Here is a 17290-nt window from a genome sequence, read left to right on the forward strand (position 1 = left end):
TTATGTCATGGAAAGAGCAGATGTTCATAATGTTTTGTACACTCAGTGTATATGTCTACAACAATTTGGTCAAATCTGGCTTTTAAAAAAATGCATTTAACTTTTATTTAACCAGGTCGGCCAGTTGAGAATAGGTTCTCATTTACAACTGCGACCTGGTCAAGATGAAGCAAAGCAGTGCGACAAAAACAACAACACAGAATTACACATAAACTAACGTACAGTCAATAACACAATAGAATAAGTCTGTATACAATGTGTTCAAATGAAGTAAGGAGGTAAGGCAATAAATAGGCCATAGTGGTGATGTAAATACAATTTAGCAAATTAACATTGGAGTTATAGATGTGCAGATGATGATGTGCAAGTAGAAATACTGCTATAAATACTGGTGTGCAAAAGAGCAGAAAAAACAAATATGGGGATGAGGTAGGTAGTTGGTTGGATGGATGGGCTATTTACAGATGGGCTGTGTACAGCTGCAGCGATCGGTAAGCTGCTCTGACAGCCGATGCTTGAAGTTAGTGAGGGAGATATGTCTCCAACTTCAGTGGTTTTTGCATTTCGTTTCAGTCACTGGCAGCAGAGAACTGAAAGGAAAGGCGGCCAAAGAAGGTGTTGGCTCAATGAAACAATCATAATATTAAGTTATAGAATAATGAATTCCTTACAGCAATACCAAACTGAAAGGAAAGGCGGCCAAAGGAGGTGTTGGCTTAATGAAACAAACTGAAATCAAGGGCATTCTGTACAGATTCGATATTGTCTTTGATTATGAATTCTGGCGTTGATGTTAAAACTGTCAGACGGAGGCAGTTGAGGTATCTATGTGTGTTTGTTTTCCAAAGCAGTCCTTTCAGGGTAAAGAATTAACCAATTTTGTGACAAAGGACTGTTGTATGAGTTGACAGAGAACACAGTACTTGTTTAGAAAGATGCAGCTGAGTGATATAATTTTATGATATGCCTGTTTTGAATTACTCATGAAGTTAATGAAATCATCTAATGAAATATAGATTGAATCTCAGAGGTTTCATTTTGTGTTTCATGTCATCTGTACAAAGTTGTGTTCTGTGAGTGTCACTGAGTAGAATGATAGCCCATTTCAAAGGGTGCACAGTCTCTAATTTAGGCTGTACACATCCGTATATGTACTGTATGTTCAATGCCCACTGTAGGCTGTATGCTTAATGTGTCTCATTTCACACTGTTTTTTTCAGAGTTCCACAATAAGAGCTAATACTATAATATTGGTGTAAACTGTACAGAGTTATGTTTTGTGAGTGTCACCGAGTAGGCTGATACCCCATTTCATGGGTGCAACATCCATAGGTTAGGTTGTACAGTAAACATAAGTATGCTCACAATGCAATTCTACTACATCCACGGTACAATTGCAACTTATGTTTACTTGTTTTGTGTCAAATTAACAAATGATTGTCTTTTGTTGAATTAATATAATAACTCGTCCAAATATGGAATGATTCCAATATTTATATCCGTTTGAATCATTTTCTTTTGGGGGACTTTTATTTTGAAAGCGAACCACTCAATCCACTATTTGGGAAGTGTACGGGAGGGCATGGGACAGAGAATTGTATAGTTCCGGTGGATAAAGTTGTGTATGTCAACTGTAGGGGCGCTCGTGTTTTAATTTTTTATTTATTTAACTAGGCAAGGTAGTTAAGAATAAATTCTTTACAATGACGGCTTAACTGTCTTGTTCAGGGGCAGAACAACAGATTTTTACCTTGTCAGCTGGCCCAACGCTCTAACCACGAGGCTACCCTGCCGCTCCATGTTACTGGCGATCGGAAGTATCTGGAGGGAGAGATGCAGGTTGAAGTGGCCAGGGTCAGGGTAGTGCAGAGGGGTTGTATGCTGAGGCAGTGAAGAAAGTAGAGGAGGATGGGTCAAGGGATCATGAGAGGATCCCTGTGAGTAGTAGATCTGTGCCAGCACAGAGGGATAGGCCAACGAGTGATATATGTTTCAGTAAGGTTGGCTTCTAAAGAGTTCATAGAAATGGTTATCAACCGTACCACAGAAATGCAATGCAAATCACAGAAAATAGATGTTGTGGTGGAAGCTGCAGAGAACTACTTTGGTATATGAGATTTGACATCAGAAGGGTTACAGGGTGTGTTGAGTGGTGGTGTCCCGTCCTTCCAGGTCGGTGGCACCGTGCAGGAACAAATAGGTTGAAAGTAGTGGAATGGGGTAGTGGGTTTTTAATGAGTGTAGGTGGCAGCTGCAGTGAATTACCTGGGTGTATAAGATTTTACTGCAGAACAGTTTATGGGGTGGTGATTGTTATGAAATAGTGTTATAATAGGTGTAGGGTTAGTTTGTGGTGTATTTTTTTTCTTCTCCTTTTTAGGAACAGGAATAATGAAGAGAATTTAATGTAGATAGGCCGTGACTGGCCTTCCGCTTTAATGTAGTAGGTGGTGGTGTGTGCACCTTTAAATCGGATGTGATCCGCCGACCCCAATGAAGAAGAAGAAGAAGAAGGAGAAGAAGAAGAAGAAGAAGTTCACTATTGTGGCTAGCTTCACACAGGTGGAAGAACGGACCATGAAAAGATAGATATGTTATAGTCGTGGAAAATCTGAACTATTTATATTTTCTAAAATGAAATAGATCAAAGTAATATAATACGTGTAAAAGATTGCGAATGTAGAATTGTATTTAAACATTTACAAACTTGACAAGAACCAACAAACCAAACCAAACGGTCGAGTCTGGTCGAAGTTAGCTTGTTCGGCTAATCAGTTAGCTAGCTAATCAACTATCAAGAAAAACGGCTAAACTCCAAACAAAAACAAAAACAAAAATGATCGTTTAAACATCAAATAGTTATCTTTTTAGGAATTAACTTTTGAGCTACGGATGAAAAAAAAAAAAAAGTGTAATAAAATCCCAACTCGTGAAGAAACACAACAGCTAACGGCTACAACTGTAATGTTGTTGGGGCAACGGGGACTGGTTCTCCGCTGTGGCAACCCGTCGGTGTGTCGACGCTGGACACCTTGGGTTCAGTGGCGACTCGGGGCTTTCTTTTTCCTGCTGTTGCTGGAAGGGACCTTGTGTCTCGCCAACCCCAGCATTAGCACTGTCTCTGCTCTGGACATCAACAACCACCCCAGTGTCAACGTCTACATGAGTGAGGAGGAGGTCAGCAAGCTTTTGGGTAAGCACACACACACACACACACACACATGTATATACATTTTAAATAAAGGACTTGATTAAAAAAAAACAGCTAACTAGCTAGCAGTTGGTTAGCGGTTAGCTCATGTTAATCATAACTATTTAGTTAGGTATCGGGCATAGGAGTTAGTTTTACATGTATGTGGTACTGGTGTGTGTTGTGAGGGTGTACTGTATACTCTGGACTGCTTGTAAAACTGTCTAACTAACTAGTTAGCTAACGTTAACCGGCTAAGCTGCACCGGTTAGGTAATAACTTCAGGTGAGTCCAGACAATATGGACCGCTGAGGAAGTGGTTTTCTTTTCCGAGGAACGTTAACTCATTCATAGACGGTAACAACCTCTCCGAGCCTATTGACGGTAGTGTCTTCTGGACAGGGTAAATTACACTCGAGCTGAACGTTAACGCAATACTTACGGTAATAATATATCTATGGTATATTAGCGATCACACAATGTAATGTGCATCCAGACACCTACTATGCGGGATGGAAACAGGACCCCCCCCCCAGGACTGAATAGACCAGCGAGTCCAGGTTACATGCATTCTAAGCCAAACACATGAATTCACTTCTTAGAAGTATATTTAAAGAAACAAATGAATCTGAGATCTTGTGAAACCATCTCATAATGGTATGTCCATACTCACACGAGCCATATGAACCCATTGCATGAACAGTAGGCGATGGCCTAGCTTCTATGCTGTTCAATGAACATTCAATGGGGTCCTGTTTGACTGACTGTTCTTTGTGTTGTTACTGAAATTTAGGCTATTCCTATGTTCTGACTACCAGTGTAATAACCATTATACACCACTAGTGCAAAAACGACAGCCATCCTGTTCATTGGATGTTTTTAATATGGGGGTTTGTTAGCTAGCGAGAGATGTGCACTAGAAGGTGGGACGGGTAGCGGTTTGGAAGCAGTCATTATCGTAGTGATAAACGGCAAAACTGGGCCTTTTTGCTGGAGCAACCATTTCCACGAGGAAAGGAGAGAATAAACGTTGGAGCTGAGAGAAGCTCTAACAGCCTCTGGTAATATGGACTCGGTCCCATTTGGGATGGACTTGGTCCCATTTGGGATGGACTTGGTCCCATTTGGGATGGACTTGGTCCCATTTGGGATTCACAGATGGACTTCACTTGAAGCTGGTTTTTATTATTTTGACCTCCCCACATTATAATTGGAAGAAGTGTAAACTCGTAACTGCCTATTGGCTAGAAAGGCCAACTCCTAACACATGTGGTCTAGTAGCAGCTGGTTAAACAAAGGTTAGCCGTGTGATGGCAAAAAATCATGTCCAAGTCAAGAAAGCTTTACCAGCAGCCAGTGGCATTGTACTCATGGCTTCTTGTTCAACCCTATGCAGATACTTCAGTGAGTATAGTTAGCTCCAACGGGTGTAAAAAGATTAGGAGTTAATAAAGTTGACATTATAAAGAACATTACCCTTGTTTATACAGTTGGTATGTTATTTAAAATGTGTTTTATTCTGTTGCTAATATTCATAACATAGAAATATATCACTTTTTTAAATGTTATTTTTTTTAAAGTACTTAAATAACATATCTAGTTTTGTGGATCCCCTGGTTGAATACCCCTTGCTGTAACATTATCTGTAGTTGTGCTTACTTAAGCATAGTGCTCTGGCTAGACTGGGCGGCAGGTAGACTAGTGGTTAGAGCGTTGGGACTAGTTAACCGAAAGGTTGCAAGATCGAATCCCTGAGCTGACAAGGTAAAAATCTGTCATTCTCCCCCTGAACAAGGCAGTTAACCCACTGTTCCTAGGCCAGTTAACCCACTGTTCCTAGGCCAGTTAACCCACTGTTCCTAGGCCAGTTAACCCACTGTTCCTAGGCCGTCATTGTAAATAAGAATTTGTTCTTAACTGACTTGCCTAGTTAAATATATATATATATTTTTAATGTTTTTAATGTTTAAAAAATAATAATTTAGTAACATTTTTGGGGGGTACTTTTAGCACTTTTTTTTTTTCTCCACAATTTTGTGATTTCCAATTGGTTGTTAGTCTTGTCCCATTGCTGCAACTCCACAGATTTGGGAGAGGCGAAGGTCAAGAGCCATGCATCCTCTGAAACACGACCCTGCCAACATGCACTGCTTCTTGACACACTGCTCGTTTAACCCGGAAGCCAGCTGCACCAAAGGTGTCAGGAGGAAACACTGTCTTGCTGCCGACTGAAGTCAGCTAGAGCGCAAGGAGTCGCTAGCGCATAATGAGACAAGGGAATCCCGGCTGGCCAAACCCTCCCCTAACCCGGGCGACGCTGGGCAATATGTGCTCCGCCTTATGGGTCTCCCGGAGACACAGCCTGGGAGCGAACCCTGGGATGTAGTGACCCCTCAAGCACTGAGATGCAACACCGTTGACCTCTGGGCCACTCTGGAGACCCCTGGCTAGATATTTTAAGAGAAAGGGACAGATGATATAACTGAAATTAGCATAACAAAATGGTAAAAATGTAAGCATATCATGATATATTCCTCTCATAAATGGGATGCGACTGAGTGATTTTTGAATCTTGTAGGCTAATATTTTCTGTCATTATTTCTCTCTATTACGGAGTCCTCTCTAGTCACTTTTGAGCAAAATGCTATTGGATTGACACAGCCTTCTCACAAGGGATTGACCGCAGCAAGCCCTAGCGATATCGTCTGTTTTTCATAAGGGGATTGACCGCAGCAAGCCCTAGCGATATCGTCTGTTTTTCATAACATTCTAATTCTATATTGCGCCAAATGTGCACCCACACCCGCAACGTTATCTTGGAAAATATTACAAGTTACCAATTGTCGGTCAGCAACTGAGCTGTAAAGCCGGCTGTATTTTGAACGTTGAGATTTGCAGCAGTCTCTTTGGCAAAGGAGTGGCAGACTGAGACTGAGTACCAGTCTATTTAGCTAAAGAGACTGAGACTACCAGATTTATACATCCGGTGAAACATCTGGCTCCTTGTTCTATCTGTGCCGCGACTGCCTGACCACTGCAGACAGAGATGAGAGGAATAAAATAGAGGGGCATTTTAATTGTGCTGTTAGAACGCTGACCGTGGACATTTTGCCTGACAAATAACCTCGACCCCAAAATGTCATGACCATCACAGCCCTAATGTGGTTCTACTTCCCTATATCCTACCCAACTCCTGCAGCAGCGAGCTACTCTGCGACTCCTGCAGCCGCTAGCTACTCTGCGACTCCTGCAGCCGCTAGCTACTCTGCGACCCCTGCAGCCGCTAGCTACTCTGCGACTCCTGCAGCCGCTAGCTACTCTGCGACTCCTGCAGCCGCTAGCTACTCTGCGACTCCTGCAGCCGCTAGCTACTCTGCGACTCCTGCAGCCGCTAGCTACTCTGCGACTCCTGCAGCCGCTAGCTACTCTGCGACTCCTGCAGCAGCTAGCTACTCTGCGACTCCTGCAGCAGCTAGCTACTCTGCGACTCCTGCAGCAGCTAGCTACTCTGCGACTCCTGCAGCAGCTAGCTACTCTGTGACTCCTGCAGCACCTAGCTACTCTGTGACTCCTGCAGCAGCTAGCTACTGCGACTCCTGCAGCAGCGACTCCTGCAGCAGCTAGCTACTCTGCGACTCCTGCAGCCGCTAGCTACTCTGCGAATCCTGCAGCAGCTAGCTACTCTGCGACTCCTGCAGCAGCTAGCTACTCTGTGACTCCTGCAGCACCTAGCTACTCTGTGACTCCTGCAGCACCTAGCTACTCTGTGACTCCTGTGAATCCTGCAGCAGCATATCCTTCTGACAGCCTGGGTACCAATCTGTTTTAGCTAATATTCCGCTCCTTGCACTCGGTGTCATATGGAAACGTTAAGCATAACAGGAGTGTCAAGGAGTGAAACAGACTGGTACCCAGACTACTTCTGCCATGGCTATTTCACCTTTGTTTAGGTAACAGGTGCTGCCTCTCCAGGCAGCAAGCAAAGTGATTGTGCAGATTTAGTGACTGAGAATGAAAGGGTCATTTGTAAGGGACTGTGATCCTTTGGGGAACGGGCCGAGAGTTGGGCTTCTGTTCTGCTACATAGATATCACATTAACATCAGGAGCTCCCGCCTTTTTATCATGGGGATATGTCCTAAATGGCAGCCTATTCCCTACATGGTGCTCAATGGGCCCTGGTTAAAAGTAGTGTACTACAAAGGGAATAGGGTGCCATTTTGAGGAATATGGTGCCATTTTGGGGTCATCTCGAGGTTGGACAAAAAAAAAATATTCAAGAGTTTTCTGGCTGCATATTGAGTTCATTCTGTTAAAAATAGGACTTATTTTATTTAGGTTTTTCCACAAGAAGTGATTGTTTTGTCACAAACTGGTCGGCGTAGCAAAAGCACAGCTACCAGATATCCATCCTACCACACACTAGTTGAATAAGGATTATGCTTAGACCCGAGATCAACAGCAAAACCCTCTCGTCACCTCTCTCTGACCCTGGACTCCAATAGAGAAGACGTGTCTTCCTGCTTTCCACTCATCCCTCTCGGACGTTTCCTCTCCTTCTCTCTGGGGTCTCCAAAGCTCTGTAATTCATTTTACAGATACTTATCAGACTCACTTTGCTGCAGGATTCACAGCAGTCGCAGAGTAGCTAGCGGCTGCAGGAGTCGCAGAGTAGCTAGCGGCTGCAGGGGTCGCAGAGTAGCTAGCGGCTGCAGGGGTCGCAGAGTAGCTAGCGGCTGCAGGGGTCGCAGAGTAGCTAGCGGCTGCAGGATGTCGCAGAGTAGCTAGCGGCTGCAGGATGTCGCAGAGTAGCTAGCGGCTGCAGGATGTCGCAGAGTAGCTAGCGGCTGCAGGATGTCGCAGAGTAGCTAGCGGCTGCAGGAGTTCGCAGAGTAGCTAGCGGCTGCAGGAGTTCGCAGAGTAGCTAGCGGCTGCAGGAGTCGCAGAGTAGCTAGCGGCTGCTGCAGGCGGCTGCAGGGGTCGCAGAGTAGCTAGCGGCTGCAGGGGGCTGCAGCGGCTGAGGGGTCGCAGAGTAGCTAGCGGCTGCAGGAGTGCAGGAGTAGCGGCTGCAGGAGTCGCAGAGTAGCTCGCTGCTGCAGGAGTTGGGTAGGATATAGGGAAGTAGAACCACATTAGGGCTGTGATGGTCATGACATTTTGGGGTCGAGGTTATTTGTCAGGCAAAATGTCCACGGTCAGCGTTCTAACAGCACAATTAAAATGCCCCTCTATTTTATTCCTCGTCTCTGTCTGCAGTACAACTGCGACCTGGCCAAGATAAAGCAAAGCAGTGTGACACATACAACAACACAGTTACACATGGAATAAACAAACATACAGTCAATAATACAATAGAAAGGTCTGTATACAGTGTGTGCAAATGGAGTAAGGAGGTAAAGGCAATAAATAGGCCATAGTAGCGAAGTAATTACAATTTAGCAAATTAACACTGGAGTTATAGATGTGCATATGATGATGTGCAAGTAATTATTCACTAGAAACCAAACGGAAACAAATAGAATGTGGAGGGACCTACCTGAATTTGTCCAATATAAACTCTTGTTTTTTGTGGAAAAAATGTTTTTTTTCCATTAGCAACTGTTAGCAACGGTTTGGACTGATGAGTACACCCCGGCCATGTCTCATATTTCTCTGCTGCTTTTTGAATGGTGGAACACGATTGGCTGTATTTACATTACAATCAGTCTGCTCCGATCCCTGGCGCTGACACACCATGTAAACAACGTTGGAGACGGAGTCTTGGTGTTCTAAGCATTTACAGGAGAGGGCACGTTTCTCCCTGATTGCCTCAATCAATAAGTACTGTAATAGTTACGTTCATAAGACATAGGCCTAAGTAGTGTAATATGACGATAGTTACGTGAGACATAGGCCTAAGTAGTGTAATATGACGATAGTTACGTGAGACATAGGCCTAAGTAGTGTAATATGACGATAGTTACGTGAGACATAGGCCTAAGTAGTGTAATATGACGATAGTTACGTGAGACATAGGCCTAAGTAGTGTAATATGACGATAGTTACGTGAGACATTGGCCTAAGTAGTGTAATATGACGATAGTTACGTGAGACATAGGCCTAAGTAGTGTCAAATTTGTTAGTCCTGTATGGTTTTGAGACATTGGCCTAAGTAGAGTAATATGAGTTTTTGTTTTGTGTAAAAGACATAGGCCTAAGTAGTGTAATATGGCCACAGTTTTAGAAAACACTTTTCCTTGTTGATACGAGGCCATCTGGGTTGTCTCGCATCAGGCTGAAAGGGAGGTTGTCAAATTTGGTTAGTCCTGTATGGTTTGCGTTCTCCGTCTCCTGGTAGAGAAAACATGAGTTTTTGTTTTTGTTTTGGTAAAAGAATCCAGCTGGATTTGATAACTGTGAAAGGGTTAAGGCAGGTTCCCTCAGAAGTGCTTTTTATAAGTAGGTCTGTCAGGCAGTGGACCAGGGTCTTCTCTAAAGTACCTACAGGTAACGCTGCCACAGAGAGGGGACAAAGACTCAGTCAGTGACATACATTTACAGCCCTTCTACCTACCTCTAGTGTTGTTGTCCACTAGCCTGGTAGTGTGTCCCACCTCTAGTGTTGTTGTCCACTAGCCTGGTAGTGTGTCCCACCGCTAGTGTTGTTGTCCACTAGCCTGGTAGTGTGTCCCACCTCTAGTGTTGTTGTCCACTAGCCTGGTAGTGTGTCCCACCTCTAGTGTTGTTGTCCACTAGCCTGGTAGTGTGTCCCACCTCTAGTGTTGTTGTCCACTAGCCTGGTAGTGTGTCCCACCTCTAGTGTTGTTGTCCACTAGCCTGGTAGTGTGTCCCACCTCTAGTGTTGTTGTCCACTAGCCTGGTAGTGTGTCCCACCGCTAGTGTTGTTGTCCACTAGCCTGGTAGTGTGTCCCACCTCTAGTGTTGTTGTCCACTAGCCTGGTAGTGTGTCCCACCTCTAGTGTTGTTGTCCACTAGCCTGGTAGTGTGTCCCACCTCTAGTGTTGTTGTCCACTAGCCTGGTAGTGTGTCCCACCTCTAGTGTTGTTGTCCACTAGCCTGGTAGTGTGTCCCACCTCTAGTGTTGTTGTCCACTAGCCTGGTAGTGTCCCACCTCTAGTGTTGTTGTCCACTAGCCTGGTAGTGTGTCCCACCTCTAGTGTTGTTGTCCACTAGCCTGGTAGTGTGTCCCACCTCTAGTGTTGTTGTCCACTAGCCTGGTAGTGTGTCCCACCTCTAGTGGTGTTGTCCACTAGCCTGGTAGTGTCCCACCTCTAGTGTTGTCCACTAGCCTGGTAGTGTGTCCCACCTCTAGTGTTGTCCACTAGCCTGGTAGTGTGTCCCACCTCTAGTGTTGTTGTCCACTAGCCTGGTAGTGTGTCCCACCTCTAGTGTTGTTGTCCACTAGCCTGGTAGTGTGTCCCACCTCTAGTGTTGTTGTCCACTAGCCTGGTAGTGTGTCCCACCTCTAGTGTTGTTGTCCACTAGCCTGGTAGTGTGTCCCACCTCTAGTGTTGTTGTCCACTAGCCTGGCAGTGTGTCCCACCTCTAGTGTTGTTGTCCACTAGCCTGGTAGTGTGTCCCACCTCTAGTGTTGTTGTCCACTAGCCTGGTAGTGTGTCCCACCTCTAGTGTTGTTGTCCACTAGCCTGGTAGTGTGTCCCACCTCTAGTGTTGTTGTCCACTAGCCTGGTAGTGTGTCCCACCTCTAGTGTTGTTGTCCACTAGCCTGGTAGTGTGTCCCACCTCTAGTGTTGTTGTCCACTAGCCTGGTAGTGTGTCCCACCTCTAGTGTTGTTGTCCACTAGCCTGGTAGTGTGTCCCACCGCTAGTGTTGTTGTCCACTAGCCTGGTAGTGTGTCCCACCTCTAGTGTTGTTGTCCACTAGCCTGGTAGTGTGTCCCACCGCTAGTGTTGTTGTCCACTAGCCTGGTAGTGTGTCCCACCTCTAGTGTTGTTGTCCACTAGCCTGGTAGTGTGTCCCACCTCTAGTGTTGTTGTCCACTAGCCTGGTAGTGTGTCCCACCTCTAGTGTTGTTGTCCACTAGCCTGGTAGTGTGTCCCACCTCTAGTGTTGTTGTCCACTAGCCTGGTAGTGTGTCCCACCTCTAGTGTTGTTGTCCACTAGCCTGGTAGTGTGTCCCACCTCTAGTGTTGTTGTCCACTAGCCTGGTAGTGTGTCCCACCTCTAGTGTTGTTGTCCACTAGCCTGGTAGTGTGTCCCACCTCTAGTGTTGTTGTCCACTAGCCTGGTAGTGTGTCCCACCGCTAGTGTTGTTGTCCACTAGCCTGGTAGTGTGTCCCACCTCTAGTGTTGTTGTCCACTAGCCTGGTAGTGTGTCCCACCTCTAGTGGTGTTGTCCACTAGCCTGGTAGTGTGTCCCACCTCTAGTGGTGTTGTCCACTAGCCTGGTAGTGTGTCCCACCTCTAGTGGTGTTGTCCACTAGCCTGGTAGTGTGTCCCACCTCTAGTGGTGTTGTCCACTAGCCTGGTAGTGTGTCCCACCGCTAGTGTTGTTGTCCACTGGCCTAGTAGTGTGTCCCACCTCTAGTGTTGTTGTCCACTGGCCTGGTAGTGTGTCCCACCTCTAGTGGTGTTGTCCACTAGCCTGGTAGTGTGTCCCACCTCTAGTGTGTTGTCCACTAGCCTGGTAGTGTGTCCCACCGCTAGTGTTGTTGTCCACTAGCCTAGTAGTGTGTCCCACCTCTAGGTTGTCCACTAGCCTGTTGTCCACTAGCCTGGTAGTGTGTCCCACCTCTAGTGTTGTTGTCCACTAGCCTGGTAGTGTGTCCCACCTCTAGTGTTGTTGTCCACTAGCCTGGTAGTGTGTCCCACCTCTAGTGTTGTTGTCCACTAGCCTGGTAGTGTGTCCCACCTCTAGTGTTGTTGTCCACTAGCCTGGTAGTGTGTCCCACCGCTAGTGTTGTTGTCCACTAGCCTGGTAGTGTGTCCCACCTCTAGTGTTGTTGTCCACTAGCCTGGTAGTTTGTCCCTCTCTCGGTGTCCTTGTTGCCTTCTATTAGCCTGGTAGTGTGTCCCTCTCTCGGTGTCCTTGTTGCCTTCTATTAGCCTGGTAGTGTGTCTCTCTCTCGGTGTCCTTGTTGCCTTCTATTAGCCTGGTAGTGTTCCCCTCTCGGTGTCCTTGTTGCCTTCTATTAGCCTGGTAGTGTGTCCCCTCTTGGTGTCCTTGTTGCCTTCTATTAGCCTGGTAGTGTGTCCCTCTCTCGGTGTCCTTGTTGCCTTCTATTAGCCTGGTAGTGTGTCCCTCTCTCGGTGTCCTTGTTGCCTTCTATTAGCCTGGTAGTGTGTTCCCTCTCTCGGTGTCCTTGTTGCCTTCTATTAGCCTGGTAGTGTTCCCTCTCTCTGTGTCCTTGTTGCCTTCTATTAGCCTGGTAGTGTGTCCCCTCTCTCTGTGTCCTTGTTGCCTTCTATTAGCCTGGTAGTGTTCCCTCTCTCGGTGTCCTTGTTGCCTTCTATTAGCCTGGTAGTGTGTCCCCTCTCTGTGTCCTTGTTGCCTTCTATTAGCCTGGTAGTGTGTCCCTCTCTCGGTGTCCTTGTTGCCTTCTATTAGCCTGGTAGTGTGTCCCTCTCTCTGTGTCCTTGTTGCCTTCTATTAGCCTGGTAGTTTGTCCCTCTCTCGGTGTCCTTGTTGCCTTCTATTAGCCTGGTAGTGTTCCCTCTCTCTGTGTCCTTGTTGCCTTCTATTAGCCTGGTAGTTTGTCCCTCTCGGTGTCCTTGTTGCCTTCTATTAGCCTGGTAGTGTGTCCCTCTGTGTCCTTGTTGCCTTCTATTAGCCTGGTAGTGTTCCCTCTCTCTGTGTCCTTGTTGCCTTCTATTAGCCTGGTAGTGTGTCCCTCTCTGTGTCCTTGTTGCCTTCTATTAGCCTGGTAGTTTGTCCCTCTCTCGGTGTCCTTGTTGCCTTCTATTAGCCTGGTAGTGTGTCCCCTCTCTGTGTCCTTGTTGCCTTCTATTAGCCTGGTAGTTTGTCCCTCTCTCTGTGTCCTTGTTGCCTTCTATTAGCCTGGTAGTGTGTCCCTCTCTGTGTCCTTGTTGCCTTCTATTAGCCTGGTAGTGTGTCCCCTCTCTCTGTGTCCTTGTTGCCTTCTATTAGCCTGGTAGTTTGTCCCTCTCTCGGTGTCCTTGTTGCCTTCTATTAGCCTGGTAGTGTGTCCCCTCTCTCTGTGTCCTTGTTGCCTTCTATTAGCCTGGTAGTGTTCCCTCTCTCTGTGTCCTTGTTGCCTTCTATTAGCCTGGTAGTTTGTCCCTCTCTCGGTGTCCTTGTTGCCTTCTATTAGCCTGGTAGTGTGTCCCTCTCTCTGTGTCCTTGTTGCCTTCTATTAGCCTGGTAGTGTTTCCCCTCTCTCTGTGTCCTTGTTGCCTTCTATTAGCCTGGTAGTGTGTCCCTCTCTCTGTGTCCTTGTTGCCTTCTATTAGCCTGGTAGTGTCCCTCTCTCGGTGTCCTTGTTGCCTTCTATTAGCCTGGTAGTTTGTCCCTCTCTCGGTGTCCTTGTTGCCTTCTATTAGCCTGGTAGTGTGTCCCTCTCTCAGTGTCCTTGTTTCCTTCTATTAGCCTGGTAGTGTTCCCTCTCTCTGTGTCCTTGTTGCCTTCTATTAGCCTGGTAGTGTCCCTCTCTCTGTGTCCTTGTTGCCTTCTATTAGCCTGGTAGTGTGTCCCTCTCTCTGTGTCCTTGTTGCCTTCTATTAGCCTGGTAGTGTGTCCCTCTCTCTGTGTCCTTGTTGCCTTCTATTAGCCTGGTAGTGTGTCCCTCTCTCTGTGTCCTTGTTGCCTTCTATTAGCCTGGTAGTGTGTCCCTCTCTCTGTGTCCTTGTTGCCTTCTATTAGCCTGGTAGTGTCCCCTCTCTCGGTGTCCTTGTTGCCTTCTATTAGCCTGGTAGTGTGTCCCTCTCTCTGTGTCCTTGTTGCCTTCTATTAGCCTGGTAGTGTGTCCCTCTCTCTGTGTCCTTGTTGCCTTCTATTAGCCTGGTAGTGTGTCCCTCTCTCGGTGTCCTTGTTGCCTTCTATTAGCCTGGTAGTGTCTCTCTCTCGGTGTCCTTGTTGCCTTCTATTAGCCTGGTAGTGTTCCCTCTCTCTGTGTCCTTGTTGCCTTCTATTAGCCTGGTAGTGTGTCCCTCTCTCTGTGTCCTTGTTGCCTTCTATTAGCCTGGTAGTTTGTCCCTCTCTCGGTGTCCTTGTTGCCTTCTATTAGCCTGGTAGTGTGTCCCTCTCTCGGTGTCCTTGTTGCCTTCTATTAGCCTGGTAGTGTGTCCCTCTCTCTGTGTCCTTGTTGCCTTCTATTAGCCTGGTAGTGTGTCCCTCTCTCGGTGTCCTTGTTGCCTTCTATTAGCCTGGTAGTGTGTCCCTCTCTCGGTGTCCTTGTTGCCTTCTATTAGCCTGGTAGTGTGTCCCCTCTCTGTGTCCTTGTTGCCTTCTATTAGCCTGGTAGTTTGTCCCTCTCTCGGTGTCCTTGTTGCCTTCTATTAGCCTGGTAGTGTGTCCCTCTCTCGGTGTCCTTGTTGCCTTCTATTAGCCTGGTAGTGTGTCCCTCTCTCTGTGTCCTTGTTGCCTTCTATTAGCCTGGTAGTGTGTCCCTCTCTCTGTGTCCTTGTTGCCTTCTATTAGCCTGGTAGTGTGTCCCCTCTCTGTGTCCTTGTTGCCTTCTATTAGCCTGGTAGTGTGTCTCTCTCTGTGTCCTTGTTGCCTTCTATTAGCCTGGTAGTGTGTCCCTCTCTCTGTGTCCTTGTTGCCTTCTATTAGCCTGGTAGTGTGTCCCTCTCTCGGTGTCCTTGTTGCCTTCTATTAGCCTGGTAGTGTGTCCCTCTCTCTGTGTCCTTGTTGCCTTCTATTAGCCTGGTAGTGTGTCCCTCTCTCTGTGTCCTTGTTGCCTTCTATTAGCCTGGTAGTGTGTCCCTCTCTCTGTGTCCTTGTTGCCTTCTATTAGCCTGGTAGTGTGTCCCTCTCTCGGTGTCCTTGTTGCCTTCTATTAGCCTGGTAGTGTGTCCCTCTCTCTGTTTCCTTTTTGCCTTCTATTAGCCTGGTAGTGTGTCCCTCTCTCTGTTTCCTTTTTGCCTTCTATTAGCCTGGTATTGTGTCCCTCTCTCTGTTTCCTTGTTGCTTCCTGAGCAGTTGCATTCTATATCGGCAAATGTTCTATTACAGCCTTTCTGTTCAACAGCTGCCCTATACAGCCTACTATCTGCCGTCCAGGGAACTATATATATATATTCAGACCTGCATTAAACACATTGAATTGAAAGTGTATCATTGTGAATGGAAAATAGGAAAATTACTGAGAGCCACAAATGAATTACTATTGATCTATGATCAGTTTTGCCTTATAGATTATTACTGAATGAACAGGGGACCTGATCCTAGATCAGCATTCCCATTCTGAGAGGCTTCATGAATACAGGCCCTGACCTTCGTTCCCGGCACGTTCAACTATCATTCAGAAGAATGTCAAGAGTCAGAAGAAATACATCCAGGAAACTAATGTTAATTAGCGAGAGAGAAGGAAAGCACGTACCAGACCTTTCAGGTGAGGTGTGTCCATAGTAGTCACTGGCACCATCAGGGCTGGAAGTTTGAGTTATGGACCAAAGAACCAGGGGTAGGTAGGAATGGTCCGGGACCTCACCATGCAATATTATTACCATACTTAGGTACCCATATGAATTGGAATTCTCACGATTCTATATGTATTACCTAGCCAGGTGAACAACCAGGGAACTGTACGATAGGCCAATATTACCTAGCCAGGTGAACAACCAGAGAACTGTACGATAGGCCAATATTACCTAGCCAGGTGAACAACCAGAGAGCTGTACGGTGGGCCAATATTACCTAGCCAGGTGAACAACCAGAGAACTGTACGGTGGGCCAATATTACCTAGCCAGGTGAACAACCAGAGAACTGTACGGTGGGCCAATATTACCTAGCCAGGTGAACAACCAGAACTGTACGGTGGGCCAATATTACCTAGCCAGGTGAACAACCAGAGAGTTGTACGGTGGGCCAATATTACTTGGCCAGTTTGGTTGAAATGCAGCTGCTCGCTAGAGGCCCATTTACAATGGGTGTTTTTACGCAGTCCTTTCGACAGTGCTAGTCCTGGGCTGAGTGTTAGCCCCAGGATGAGTTCTTTGTTTGTCAAAAGTCTCTGGTGCCTTTCAGGTTGGCACAATGCCTGGGTTGCTATCAGGTCTTATATATATATCTATATATTACACCACTCTTTAACACACACTGCCTGCTGTTAACTAAAATGAATGGATGGATATATAAAAAATAATTATGGATACATATTCAGAGCATTGAACGTTCTAGTCAGTTATTTGGGAGTAAGATTGTTTTGGGATTCTATTTTCTCTTGTCTTTTTGATCATTTAAAAAAATTGGGCCATCATGTCATGAGGAGAATCCCTCTGGGGATAAAGAGAGAACCAGACCTCTTAAAGGCACCCAGACATAGCCTTCAGAGAACCAGACCCAGACATAGCCTTCAGAGAACCAGACCCAGACATAGCATTCAGAGAACCAGACCCAGACATAGCATTCAGAGAACCAGACCCAGACATAGCATTCAGAGAACCAGACCCAGACATAGCATTCAGAGAACCAGACCCAGACATAGCCTTCAGAGAACCAGACCCAGACATAGCCTTCAGAGAACCAGACCCAGACATAAAAAGCCTAATCAGAGAACCAGACCCAGACATAGCCTTCAGAGAACCATTCTAACCCAGACATTTCAGAGAACCAGACCCAGACATAGCATTCAGAGAACCAGACCCAGACATAGCATTCAGAGAACCAGACCCTCTTAAAGAGAACCAGACCCAGACATAGCATTCAGAGAACCAGACCCAGACATAGCCTAAAGAGAACCAGACCCAGACATAGCATTCAGAGAACCAGACCCAGACATAGCATTCAGAGAACCAGACCCAGACATAGCATTCAGAGAACCAGACCCAGACATAGCCTTCAGAGAACCAGACCCAGACATAGCCTTCAGAGAACCAGACCCAGACATAGCCTTCAGAGAACCAGACCCAGACATAGCCTTCAGAGAACCAGACCCAGACATAGCCTTCAGAGAACC

General features: G+C 46.4%; 1 protein-coding gene across 5 annotated transcripts in view; it reads left to right on the forward strand.

Moving 5' to 3' along the window:
- The first annotated feature begins 1604 nt into the window (after window positions 1-1604).
- LOC118381460 (tyrosine-protein kinase RYK) overlaps window positions 1605-17290 on the forward strand; it is a 257241-nt gene continuing 241555 nt past the window's right edge. For 2 of the 5 annotated variants that reach the window (XM_052467217.1, XM_052467221.1), the window contains exon 1: window positions 1606-3193. In XM_052467217.1, coding sequence (XP_052323177.1) covers window positions 2893-3193 — 301 coding nt within the window. In that variant the 5' untranslated portion in view covers window positions 1606-2892. Of the gene's footprint in view, window positions 3194-17290 lie in introns of all 5 variants that reach the window. The other 3 variants (XM_052467237.1, XM_052467246.1, XM_052467227.1) reach the window with 3 other exon arrangements.

Source organism: Oncorhynchus keta, chromosome 1, assembly GCF_023373465.1.
Source record: "Oncorhynchus keta strain PuntledgeMale-10-30-2019 chromosome 1, Oket_V2, whole genome shotgun sequence".
In the NCBI taxonomy this organism is placed as follows: domain Eukaryota; kingdom Metazoa; phylum Chordata; class Actinopteri; order Salmoniformes; family Salmonidae; genus Oncorhynchus; species Oncorhynchus keta.